The 14,422-nt window shown below is 39.5% G+C and overlaps 1 protein-coding gene across 1 annotated transcript in view; it reads right to left on the minus strand.

Annotated features, from left to right (window-relative positions):
- The window catches only part of LOC139690177 (transforming growth factor-beta-induced protein ig-h3-like), a 186,274-nt gene that overhangs the window by 63,510 nt on the left and 108,342 nt on the right, over nt 1–14,422 (minus strand). Inside the window, exons 2-4 of the mRNA XM_071587452.1 lie at nt 13,903–14,001; nt 9,012–9,076; nt 218–369 (exon numbers count right to left, since the gene is read on the minus strand). Coding sequence (XP_071443553.1) covers nt 218–369; nt 9,012–9,076; nt 13,903–14,001 — 316 coding nt within the window. The remainder of the gene's footprint in view (nt 1–217; nt 370–9,011; nt 9,077–13,902; nt 14,002–14,422) is intronic.

Here is a 14,422-nt window from a genome sequence, read left to right on the forward strand (position 1 = left end):
ACAGCGACGAACGCCTCTCAAGTCAGCCAGCTAACCAGTCATTGTTCATGAGATTGGCGATCCCCGTCGTGTATGGTCACCGGTTGATGCGTGGGTGGCGGTAGGGCGGGTGGGAGGGGCCCGAGTCGGTAGTGAGTACATACACGCAGGTAGGGGGAAGTGGTCGGTAGTGAATGGGTTGAGTGGCGGGGGAGCGAGTGGGCGAGGGAGAGACTACCTGGAAGGCTCCATCGACGGGAGCGAAGAGCGTGAAGGAGCCGCCTCCATCCTTGGACAGGTCCTCGGCCAGGCCCGCCCTCTCCAGCCGCCGCACGAACTCCCCGGCGCCCAGGTCTCGGGCCGTCTCCAGAACGCTCTTCAGCGGCTTCACTGCCTCGTCGAAAGGTGGCATCGCGGTCGTCGTCGGCGGCACGGGTGCGTGGACGAAGGGGGTTGAGGGTGCAGGCGAGAGAGGGTGGCGGAGAGAAAAAACACAGAAGACAAGACTTATTAAGAAATCGGAAGTTATCGAGAGGAGCAATCTTTCCTCCTCCCTACGGAGGTGATGAATGAGCTCGCGGAAAGCCGACGCGCATTACGTTTTCGTGTTCGTTTTTGTTTCCGTTCCGTTGCCGTGAAATTTGGTTTGGACACGGGAAGGTTAGGGGGATCACCGAGAACGTATCTGCAATCTGAGATACTGAAATCCTACGCTCTCTTGGTTTTGGTGATGACATTCAAATGTGGATGTCAGGAATTCGCCATCGACCGATTCTAAAAAAAAGATGTACTTTTACTGTTATCAGTTTAATACAATGGGATTTGGTGATCCAGGAGATATAGCGTCGGGTTTGCCTAATTCAGGATCCCAGTTTGATTTCGCCTGACGCCTCTAGGAACCCTCAGATTCACCCAAATAATGCTATGGATACCAGATCTCCCTGAGAAACCGCAGGTGGTCCGAAGAAAGGGAATGACCCCCTACACTGGAGCGTAAATTTCAGACATCATGGGGTGGTGTAGAAGTAATTGAGTTTTTTTAAGTGCCTCAAAAATGAGGTAATTTGCACCATACTGTGTCTGTATTAAGAAAAAAAGGAAATCAAAAATTTGGCGGGATATGCTATGTTATTTGAAGATGACCTTGTTCGGTAATATTAATATTTTTCAACTCTTACTTGATTTAAAAGTATTAAACGAGTTGGTATAGGTCGGTTCCCTCCGAAAACAAAATTATTCCGGATATTGATTTAGGGTTATCACCTAGGATAATAAAGTTTTTCCTAATTATTAGAGATTCGCGCAGTGTTTCATATTTATTTTATAACGTCAGAAGGTGGTAAACAATCAAAGGTAGGTCTAGTATTAGTAGTAGCTAGTATTAGGAGAGCTAGTATTAGCAGTAAATAATATTGGTAGGGTTATTATTAGTAATAGCTAAGTAGGGCTTAGTAATACGTAAATCCTACCCTGACCTATCAAACATTCGGATTTGATTACTACGATGGTGATTCAATAATAAAATATGTACGCGCTGAAAAAAAGCTTCAACGAAGGCCTAAGTGAAAGTGAAGCTCATTTATGCATAACATTTTTATTTAATGAACAACAAAATTGTAGCTCCAAGACTCTTTCTATTCAAAATACTTCTGAACATCCATAATTCCTGGTTAAAGTTTGTTGTTTCTCTTCCGAAAAGTTACGTCATTCCCCTAGTATTATTTTAAGCAATTTTCTATTTGATAAGTTTGTGATGGCATGTTTCCATTCTTGCTTACTGAAATAATATTTCGATTTAACAATAAACGCGTGCGTTCTCTTTTACGATACTAGCAGAAACAGGTCACCATATTTGCCATTTTGTACCTCTAGTAACTATAAGCCAATTAAAAACCGTTTTACTAGGCTATTAAAGTACGTTAGCATATTTAGACTTCTAAGGCTATGCATGCTAACGCAAGTTAATAACTTATCTGCACATGATAGTATGCGTTGTGAATCAGAAAGATCTAAGTAATCATATTTACAATTTATTCCCGAGAAAATGCCAACCGATCTTTGAGGAAAGTACTCCAGGTGGAGTTAATAGTTATGAAAGAATCGTTTAACTTTTTTGAGAAACTCGCATAGATACTAAGATAGTATATTCGGGTTGACTTACCGTCTCAACTATAAATGTTGTTCAGTCGGAATTTCCGTCACCTTCTAGAAAAACCTGAATGATCCCTGCTTGATGATGCCTGCCCCCCATTAAATGATAATCATAACCGTATTTACGCAGGTGAGAGAGCCAGGAATAGCATGTGTAGAGTCAAATGATGAGAAGGGACTGTCTCCAATGCATTTCTTTCTTTTTCAGTCTATCGCTACGACATGAGACATTCGTGATGTCACGAAATGGCAAAACCTAAAATAAACATTACTATAAATCGTCTCCGCGGAATTAGTTTTCACGCTTCCAAAGCTATATTCATTCAAGTGAAAATCGGAAAAGTCCAGGCAAAAACCGCGACCTTAAGGCTTAACTTCGGCCACACTTCCAGTTTATATGTCACGGGACACCCAGCGGGTCCTTTACGTCATAAAATATTACCAAACCACAAAAGGGAGAAAATAGGAATTTGAAAAAAATATAAAGTGTCGTAAGCTCACTGTCATTAATAGGAGACCGCAAACTTGCTTCTGGTGACCCAAGCTGGAAACTTGAAGAGCAAGATTGGGGAATGAAAAATCTACCCAAGCAGTTGATAGGTGCGATTATTTTCAAAAACGAAGAAAGATTTGATATAATTTTAAAAATTTCCCATTTGGCCATTATTGTTCATGAACCCATTCCAAGTGTGAATGTGTACTCAGTAGATTTGTCAACAGCTATGTCTATTCATTGAAATGATTTTCCTCCGTCCATTGTCAAAAAATAGATTTTCCGATCAGTTAAGAGCTCGATATTTCTTTTCAAAACTTTTAAAATTATGAATAGGCATTAATTTTCAATTAAATACCTTTCAATCGTCAGATGGCATACATTTCTACCAGTGTCTATAGTTGAATACTTCGAAAAACTTTATGCTACTGATCGATTAGCCCAATTGGGCATGAAACATTCACACGTAAACACCATATAATTAAAATAGAAATTATTAAATAATATTGAGAAAAATCTTTAACCCTATCTGCAAACTATTAAGAAAAGAAATATCGGCGAAAAATGGCTTTAGCTGTCAACGGACGCTAAATACGCAGCAAGACGGACGCAGGACATGGGTGTTTAAAGTCACGTGCCAAGATTCAACAAAAGATTTGTAAGCTCTTTCAATTAAAAACATTGTGATCATTGGGCCATTTCAATGGATTAATAGGAAAGAAAACTTATCGACTGGTGATTCATCTTAAGCTCCACGAAGCCAGAAATATGAATCATCGCGGCACATCCAGGGGGTGGGAAACAGATGAGAATCAAGCATTTGGAAATTCACGCTTGTGATGAGCAAAAGTTTCATCACGACTGTGTGAAGAGATATGCCTTGAAAGGTTTCGTTTCAAAACGGTACATGTGAATCAAACATGGTGTGAACTGAAAAGAGGGCAAGGGAAAAATCTAGTCACTCAGCTCTTTAATCCCTACATAGTATCGAGAAAGAAAAGAGTTCGTAAACTATAGATTATCGTTTAAAAATGATTCAGTGTTTGGGTAAGGAAAATATCTTTAGAACTAGGATGAGAAGTAGGATGCGCACTTTAACCTTTGCAAGAATGTTTACAGTAAAATACCGATTGCTCTATAAATGCCCAAAGCGCTGAATTAATGATATTTACTTATCTTTCCTTAAAAACTTCATTTCAAGTGTAGTTACCACTTCGAGAATTTATCAATTTCTAACATTAAAAGTTCAAAATATCAGCATGTGACTATCACAAGGGTAATAGAGAATGGTTAAACAGCTAGAAATATTACTATTAATATGCTGAGAACCTCATTATACTTGGTATATATATGTACTACGACCGGCATCACACTCATGACGAAATCAATGTGGCAAAAGATGTATTTCATTCATAATTATTACTGATAGACACTTTTAATTCGAAATCGATGAATAATATAATGCCGGAGTATGAATTAGACTAAAAATAATTAATTTTCAAATGCATGACTAATCTGCAAAATGATCCATTATGGATGTGCAGTAGATTATCAATTAATGTGATGGTGTAATTTTAAGATACTGATCATTAAAATTAACAACGTTATGCTGATCAATGATCAAAGTGAAAAGGGGCAATAGAGCATTAACATTAATTTGCAAATAAGCGTGAATTAGAAGAGTTGGAAATAGTTTACTACCAAGAAAACAGTATTAACCGTGATGGAAAAAGTGGGTCTACCATATACGACATACGACACTACGTGAGGAGATGGAAAACGGCGAGAAGAATATTTCAACTCCTAGGACTGACTTAAGGACACAGAAAATTGTTCCAGACAATGAATAAGGAAACATATGATATATACAGGAGAAACCTACGAAATAAATAAAAATACAATAGAGGGGCCAAGAAAGTGCGGACAATACGAATACTTTGAAAAAGTTGGCTGATGCAATATGTAGTGATGAGCTGCTTCAAACTTATCCGGAAATTGTCACTTGACGACGGTGATAACAGTGTAGTACACCGTGCGGGTAACTAAGACGGGGCGGGTTAAGGAAATGTTAAGATATAGAGCCTCTTTAGAGTCTTAAGGCTTCGGTTGAGTACATGGAGGACATAACTATTTGTACGTAAACTTACATAACTATTTGTACGTAGAATTTGAAATAATTGTGGAAGCGACCTTTAGGTCTTGTACTTTACTCAAGTTTTCAACGGGGAAATCAACCCAAGCGACTACTTGAAGCCAAATAAATACGATCGGTATTCTCCAAAAAGATGAAGTCACTTCCCCGTTCAAAGATACTCCCTCTTCAAAAGATCAAACTCGAAGTAATCGTCCAAAAATGCGCTCATCAAGGTCGATGAAAATCCCGTTTTCACGTATCACCACCTCTCCTCCCTAAGCAACTCTCCGTATACGCCTTTCTCATGTTTTTCATTCCACTTGCCTACGCTTTTAAAAGGCTGTTAGTGTTCGCCGTAATGAGGCACGGGATGATGAGCAATCCAATAATCTACTGTTCTAATTCCCCAAGTATAAGGTTTTAGAACGTGAATTGGTCATCGCAGTAGCGGAAAAATGAAAAAAAAATTAAAAACACCGTAGATTTTATGGGTGGTAATATTTTTAAAATGAAGCACTGCGGCCAATATGCTGTGGCAAGCCAAGCTTCCATCATCCCTCGCATTTTCAATAGTTACTCTCGGAAAAGAGCTATAAATTAATATGTGATTATTTCTGTCCAATCACGTGTTGAACGAGTAAAATAATGCACGATTAAGACAACCAAGGAAGTCAGTTCAAACAAGCGTTTCTAAGCTAAATTAATCAGCTTTTACGAAACCTTATTGAGTGGGATTTTAGAAATCTTTCCCTGTGGCGCCTCCCGTCTCGAAAGAACTTGCGTCATAACGAGGGAGAAAATCACAGGGTGCAGAATTTCGACTCTGGTCATATCTCCCGTCTCGGGGAGGAACTATAAATTGCGCACACGTTTATGCTTAACGGGGCCTATAAAACTATAAAGTACGGATCAAAGGAGAGGCAAAAAATATATACACCTTTTCTTCCTGTCTCTCTCTCTATCCTTCTCAACCGTTATGAATGCTGTATAAATATCGTTCAAAATTGGGAAATTTGATGTTATCCCTAGCTTCCTCCAGCCGTAAAATAAACAGGAAAGAACTGGCGCGTACGTGGTACAGAAGTTGATTTATGCTCTGATCCCCGTGCACTGATAAATACAGTTGATTTATGCAGGTCTCCATGGGCGACTCTTTGGCATCCCCCAAATTGCCCACAAGTTGCTCCGAACATGCACCCAGAAGGGCCGGAATTTACAGGCCAGAACATGGGTCCTCTTTACTCCACCTCCTCCTCCCTCTTCCTCTTTTTTTATTGCCCAATTCTGACTTTAAGTATATTTTATTGCTTCCGCGAAAGTATTACCAGCCATAGTTTTTACCCGAGGGATGAAATATACGGCGGTAACACGGCCTGGGCGGAGGGAACTCTGTGGCGCCATCACGCTATATGCCACGGCGGATCGGCCGGCGCACATTCGATGGACGAGGAATTAGTGGCCGATGGAGCAAGGAGATCGCCAAATGAACCGGAGGGAGAAGTTATAACTATCTTTTAAAAGAGTTTCACGGTTATCATTTTGTCGGAGGGTTAGGTACCCAAAAATTATTCCTCCCGGTAGCTATAAAACAAGCTTAATGTTTACTATCCAACCGTTCCCTTGAGCTATCAACCCAGCAATTATCACGGGCTGTAGTTATATTTGAGGGAGTGTTGAAATAGAGCGATTCAGTTCTTTCGCGAATTAATGGTATCTTGATAACTACACGGGTTTTCGCGCAGCCATTAATTCTGCAAGATTTGTCTTTCGGATCGCATTAATTCAGGCGGGGGTTCCGCTGATAGTCGGCAGCAGATCTACTGTGGGGGGAGGGGGGAATTGATGCACGGACATTTGCACGAGTCATTAGCGTCTTAAAAGCACCATTACGTCTGCGTTAATCCTGTTGACGAGCATGCCGTGAATTTAAAAGAGGCAAATGCCGAACAATGGAGGAAGAAGACGAGAAACTCGATGCCATATGTCGATGAAAATCTCCCGACGGCGGTGCCGAAGCTATCAATGAAGGAAACATGCCATGATGTCATCGCGGAAGGATTTTCGGTGAGCCTTAGGCTTATATTGCTTAATTCATCGACCGCTATAAGATTCGACCAACAGAAAAGGTTTCCATGACTCAAGGCGACTCATCCTTATCAATAGTTATGCTCTTTTTTCCTTTATTATCCGGAAATATGCTGCGATGAAAAATATATCGAAGGAAAGAATTACGTATTAAAAACGTGAACAATTGAGCGTTCGGCATGTGCTGAGGACCAATTGAGTATGGGGTGGAAGGCAAAAGAAAACATTTAGAGCGAAAACGTAGGTTTTTGCTTTCATGTCAATTAAATTTTTTTTTACCTTTTTACACCGGCAATAGTGGGTTAGCAGTATTTCGCGTACTCAAATGAAGCTCATACACTTAAGTAATACTTATCATATGTTAAGTGACGTGATATTTGAAGCCACTAAATAGCAGGAATATTCCGCATGCAGCTTTTAAAGGCGTGAATTTTCTAGACCCCTATCTCAAAGATCGGCTTTCGTTTATAAAACAAATAACTATGATAAACTATGTTATTGACAAATTTTATAAATATAAGTGCCATATAAATAATTCCGTTCAATGAAATTTGAATAATCATAAATATTTTTTTTAAAATTTTACGCAAGAATTAAAAAAAAATATGGTACATAAGTATTTCACATGCATATCCTAGTGAGGTAATGAAGTATTTATCACAGTAGATACCTTATTATTATTTAAGCTTACTAAACTAGTCATCCGTTTTATCACGCTGCCACAGTATCCAATGCCTTAAATCGAAATTCGGCATTGCATTTTTGCAAAGATTTATTTTCCAGTGTTGTGATTTCTATTCCAGGGTGATGATACTACTCATCGAGGAATATTCTGAGAAAATTTAAGCGGTGCACATGATATAAAACATAAACATGTGACAACATGCAATGAAACTTAAGTAAAAAAATTGCTATTAATTAATAATTTTATTTTTAAATCATTTTGGCTAATATATGAAGGTTATTTAGCAAATAAATCAGGACATTTTTAAAATCTCTGATGCAGTAAGAGCGAATAAAAATAATGAAGGTGGCTAAAATTAATAGGTTAATTTCGGTTTTTAATGAGATTTAGAAAGAAAATTATGGCTAGAGTTTAGTAAATTTTATGAAAGAGATATTTTGGAAGGAAATGACTGATTCATGTGCTGAAAAATCATGAAGGTTACAATGAAAAATTATTGAAGCGACACATCAACTATGAAATATGAAAATGCGGCTGGATTGTTCACAAAAAATGATGTTGTCGAACTAATAGGCCTGATCTGTGAGTTAGAGTTGTCCAGCGCAGATGTTGCTTGTTTGGTAGATAAGTATCAGTACCTTAGTCATCTTCTGTCTGCTTCTTAGATCAGTGTTTCTCAATTTTTTAAACTGACGAATGTAATGGGTGATAAAACGTTCGTGAGTAACTCATAGAGCAGTTATGGCTCACTGTTAGCTAGGGCTAAAAGAACATTGCTTCAAGGGTTACGTTTAAAAAAGGCCGGACATTTTGAACCATTATTCGTGTATCCAATGTTAAGTCCTAGGGATAAGCCAAATTAGTAAACGATACTTTAAGATAGCCATTTTATTTTGATTATAGGGGCTTTGTACCTAGTATCAAATTGTTCATTTGAAAGAATATGTGTACACTAATTTTTCGTTTTCCGAAAGGCAAACCATTCTTTGACTATATTTGATCCTTGGAAACTCATAAAGGGGTAATTTTTTCGTACTTTTAAGATAGGAAATCTGGGAATTCATACGAATTCACTAGTAAAGACATCACAAACAATCCTAAACCACAATTTTGCGCGTAACATTAACAGAAATCAATACAATAACAGAAATAAAACACAGACGTTATGCACAAAAGACATTTTCTACACTCATAAACAACATTCAAGTCTAAATACATCACTTAAAAATAACTTAGATTCTCAACGACTCCTTTTGTCTAATAAATACCAAAAGCATCACCAAAAGGGCAATGATTACTCGAGGGCAAGTTTCGCAAGTAGAATGTGCTCGGGAGGAGACGGCACTTCAGATATTAAAATTTCACTCGCTGCGATTCCACTCGCATTGAGTTATTACTGTCTCCTTCCAAATTGCCGAATTGTGTAATGAGAGGGGCGTTGTGGGCCCACCCATATCCCTGCCAACGACTCCGGATCGACTTACCTCCAGTGCATCCCTTCTGCCCGGGAATCTGGTAGTAGCCCTCGCAGCACTCGTACCGGATCACCCTGAAATAATCGAAATGAAAAACAAAAGGAGTCATTTAAGCGTCGGACCACTCGCGGAACAGCGGGTGTGATCCACCAGCGGCGCCGACGTTATTTTTGGCATTCAATTGTATTCAAATTCAGAGCCACCCTCCGACGACGAAGCAACACCCCGGCATGAATCAAAGATACGCACTTGAAAAATAAATGTACGGTGGAAAAAAAGATCTTCCGCCGTAATGGAAGTGGGGAGAAATCGGCTCCCCTGATTCCGCAGGCTCTTTCCACGCTCGCGGAGAGTCGAAGATGGGCGCTGCGATACGGAATATCACTAACAAGTAGCCTATCACATTACCGGTTAAGGTAATACGGATTTCTCATCAACGAAGCAGCGCTGCATCCGCTGAAATATTTTCTTGTACGAGAGCTATCGCAGCAAATCTTACGCCACATTTCACCTGGGCCTTATATGGGCGCGATGCGCGCAATTTTAGATTGAACAAACGAGATTTAAATTAATGAATACTTAAAAGCACTTACTTGGATATTTTAGAAAGGCGACACTTGAGTGGTGAATGATTTTGAAAATTTTTCTGGGACTAATGATACACTCGAAAGGTATCCTCGAGCCTTAAATTGAGCGATGACAAATGAACGAAAGATTTCATTTGCCCCAATATGGGGCCGGTAGTAGGTAGGCACAGAGGGAAGCTGTGCCGGAGAACTTGTAATCCAGTCATAATGTCTCAGGTACAATCTTGTGTGCTGTCCTCTCGAAGTCTGCGGTCGACTACACTTCTGAAACACTCGTGAGAAGATGGCAAGTAATGAAACCCTCTTAATTTTACCATTTTTATGCCTTTGTATCACTTATCCTCGTGATTTTTTATTTGATATAGTTGCTTTGATCACTCCGAAATCAGATGTCGCAAATGGCAAATGAATTTTGTTTGGGAGAGCTAGGACATAAGTTAGGATATCTTTCAACATTCCCTCAAACTAATGGATTTAATACGAACTAAACATATATTCCCTCCTACTGTCCTACTGCGTAGCACATATCAGTAAGCCGAGCAATCTCAGGTAAAGTTAACGTTGTTCACGGTTCTTAAATAGTTTTTCAATAACTTACCATTAGGAAGTGTAGACTTTTATGATACTGTCAATACCTAGTCACAGTTATGGCCAATTGAAAGTGAAGAAAATTACTTCCAAATACTTCTGTCTCAACGCGGACAGCTGGGACATTTTATTTGTTAGATTTGTGACGCGGATATCAAAACTCATTTTTTTCATTTGTAAAATTTGTTATTGTGGACCTAGATTTACCCTCGTGGGTGCGCATGAAGATATCGGTTGACGAGAAGTTTCTTGAAGTAAATAGGGTATTTAATCAAATTTAATTCAAATTAATATTGAATAAACTTTAACTCTACCAATCTTCTAAGCATGTACCAAGGAAATTTAAGTGCGGAAGAGCTCCAAACATATTTATTTAAAAACAAGTATGGATAATTTCTCCCTATTCTTCAAAAATTAAAATATGTTTTCATTATCGATACTTCGATATCGGTGACTTTCGTTTTTCTTATTTTGTTAAACATTTGAAAAAAAGTCCTCTCCTTAACTTATTCCAGTTATCTACCTGCTTTTTGCACAGTCGGTGCATAGCTTGCTCCTAGCTTAGGCTTTCGCAATACTTCACAACTGGAAATAAGTATAATAAAACATTAACTGCTGCAATGGAACCCAACTGTGACATTATTTATGGACCAATACAGTAATTAGCAAGAACTTAAAGATCTAATTGATGATCAAATCTCAGGGGACGAATGAAACACTGACGGGACCCCACAGGAAAATGGAGAAATTCAATTTCGTTTCCTCGGGAGAAATTTTAGCGTACTAGAAAAGAAACACGAGCGCAATCGAACTCAGAGGGAACAAATCTTCAAGAAAACTCTCGTCACGACACTCCCCTTGGGAGGGAATTAAGCAAAAAAAACTTGAATTAATCTGTCAAGGGGGGCGCGTGGGAGGGGAGGATGGACGAGGACTCTTGGGCCCACCTTATAGCGCGATATTCGATCCGTCGAAGGAATGTAAAATAAAAACGTGTTTAGTCACAGCTGCTTGTCCGTTGGCAGCAATGCGTTCTCCGTACATGGCCTTTGCACCATTGAGTTCGGGAGTGAGGGTATGGAGACGGCGGCGTGGGATGGAAGCGAGGGAGTGCGTGGGAAGAAGGGGGTGGTTACATCGAAGGGGGAAGGTGGCGAAGGGTGGGAGGGAGCGGTTGCAAGGGAGGTGAGAGAGGTCGGGGAGTGGAGGGAAAGGAGGGACCAGAGAGAGGAGAGGACGGCGAGGGTGGGGGGGGGAGGGGTTATGGGGACAAAGAGAAAAATGGACAGGAAGTGCGAGTAATAAGAAGAGGGTGAGGGTTGACGGCGAGGAGGTTCCGTCATCTTTCCCGTAAGGAAAACGTATTTACCTCTGACTTGAAAGAGCCTGCCATTCGGAATTGAATTTTCGAAAAGAATAGCCAGCTTTTTGCCATGACCAAGTTTCACTTCTGCTATTGAAATGCTTTGACTAAATAATGTTGTAGAATTACTAGAATAATTGGCTGATGAGCATAAAAAATAGACTCGCTCATGATTTTCTCTTCCACCTAGTGCAACAATATAATGTTAAAAGGATGTCCGAGGGACATGAAGATGTTTACAAATATCGTCCCACACTTTAAAGTATTACACGGACTTCGAAGTTGGTATAACTTTCATTGGAAGAGCGTTTCTACGTGGTATCTTTGAAATTAATTTTTGTACTCTGTTTGTTCAAAACCATGCCATATAAACTTTTGCGCAAATAGTTAGGCGTTATGAAATGACAGCGAATGGAATAAATCACGAAACCTTATCATACTCTGCCGTATGAAAACAGAAAACTTTTGTTATTAAGCTCAATAGGAGGAAAATGCTACACAGTCATGCACGTGCGTGCACAAATTTCTTTCTTCCATAAATGTAAACATTTTTTGAATTTTAAAACCGGGATAAAATTTTAAAAATGTTTTCAACGTTAAAAGCAAGTTTCAAAGCGATAATTGTTTGAGGATAAAATTGTACAAAAATTGAAGTTCATTTTCCAAGAGAATATTTTCTATATTTGGTCACCAGAGTGAATAAGATTCACCTTCGATACAACCACGTGGTTGTCAAATTTATTAAACGTTCCCATTTCTAATTTATATCGTTACCAATTTCTAATTTTTAACCAAAATATATAATGTATAACGCTTTGAACACAAATTTAAATACGAAAAACAATTTTATATTGCAGACCGACGAGTTTAAGGCCTTCAAAATATGTGTAACATTTTACCTGTAAAAGCACATTGCGGCACTGAAATCTTAAATAGGCTTCATTAGTCGGCTTAGTATCAATGAGAAATATTACAGTTAAATTGAATCACGATAAATACTGCATACAAAGATTTTATTGGTTGGCAAGACAGGGAGTTGAAGCAACGCCGAACATAGAAGCTGGCCTTAGAGTTCATCTTGATTTAGACTGTTTTAATGTTGAAAATTCAGAGCAGATTTTTGTTAAGGCTCCAGGCGACTATTTAGGACAATGCCCTCTAATCCTACTTTCAAGTGCCTCAACAAATGTCCAGGTTATTTAACAACTCATATCTTCATTCAATGTTCCACGGATGTCCTATACAACATCCTATTATATTTCATTTATATAAGAGAGAGGTCAAGAATGATGCATCACATTCAGTTTAAAGTTTTTTGGTCATACAATGAGAAAGTGTATATTAAAACAGTTACTGCTTTGATCGCTAATGTGCTTTGTGCAATGAAAATCTGGAATGAAGTAAAGTGTTTTTTGCGCGTTAAAAAGGGACGGAAAATTATTTAGAGTAATCTACGTTTGAAAAAACTGCTTATAATTAATGCAATGTAGATCGTAATAACAATGTTTGAAGAGTTAGGTAGACATTTGAAACTAGTATCATATAAAAAGTTCAAAAGTCCCCACCTAATTTTCCGATTACAAAACATATTATGGCTCATGATTATTCGATTGGGAACATATTGATTATAATCTACGAATATATGCCACAAAATGTATGCAGAAAGAGCCGATGGAATTGTAATCATGATAAAAATGGCATTGAAAGGGATTGCATTGACATGAAAAGCATCCCAAAAAGAAATCAACAGATTTTCAAGTTGAAAATATTTCAATTTTTTGGGTCATTAAGCAGTTGAGCAAGAAAAATAGTTCCCCCTTTCTTGAAATGAACAGGTTTCTCCAAAAGTAGCAGATACCAGTAACAAACTGTCTTGCTATAGTTAAGCAGTGATATATATCGGTAATAGTTTTATCAAACTAAACAAAATACATACTGAAAACATACCTTTCATATAAAATGCCCAGTTTATTTATATAACACCTTCCAAGTCGAACGTCACTGACCCGCTTAATTGCAACATCGAATACTCCCGATCAACAACTTTCAACTCCCAGCAGAGCTAATTTTAGCCCCGATAATAATCAACAAAAAATCATGTTTCTTTCCTCGCTCTCTCTCCCTCGAAGGGGCAACCGGGGGCGGGAGAAGCGCCCGAAAAACTCGGGAAAGTTGGCAGCCTTTGACTCGGGCGTGATTTCGGACGGGGATGGAGAGAGGGAGGGAAGGAGCGGGCGAGAGAGAGAGACATTTCTTGAACCCCAACCCCAAATGTCTTGGCATTCATTTCTTTCCCCGCCCTCCCCCCACAGAATCTCCACGACCTCGCAAACTTTCGCGCCTTGTCGCTCGGATGACTCACGTCTTTTGTCCACATATCTTCCTCGGCGTCCAATACTTGCACTCGGTGTACAGCCGGTGGTTGGTCCCCGGCACCTCTTCCACCACGCACGCGTTGGGCCTGCAACGAAGGGAAGAGAAGAGAGAGAAAGAGAATTAGAAAATGAGAGCGGGAAAGGGAACGGATCAAAAGTTTGATTCGTGGACGAAGGAGGAGAGGGAACTCGACAATCGGGTCGAATAGGAAAGGGAGCTATGGGCGCGGGGTGGAGTGAGTGGGGTGCGGGCTGAAAGAGTTTGTGTTGTACGTGTGAATGGAGCGGGCATTAATCATCGCTTATAATTCGTCTCGCAACGGCGTGGCCTCGAAGAGGGGGAGGGTTGGGTGTATTGCGAGGAGGAGAGGGAGACGACTCCGACCGCCCCAAACGCGAGTCCGCAGAATTGATCGAACACAACGGAGTCGCCGGTAAAATATGCACTTTTTTTCTTTCGCGAGCAATATTTTTTTGTTCGCGTTTTCAAAATATAAAAGAAATTTC

This window comes from Hetaerina americana, unplaced genomic scaffold, assembly GCF_022747635.1.
Source record: "Hetaerina americana unplaced genomic scaffold, ioHetAmer1.1.p SCAF_3, whole genome shotgun sequence".
NCBI lineage: Eukaryota > Metazoa > Arthropoda > Insecta > Odonata > Calopterygidae > Hetaerina > Hetaerina americana.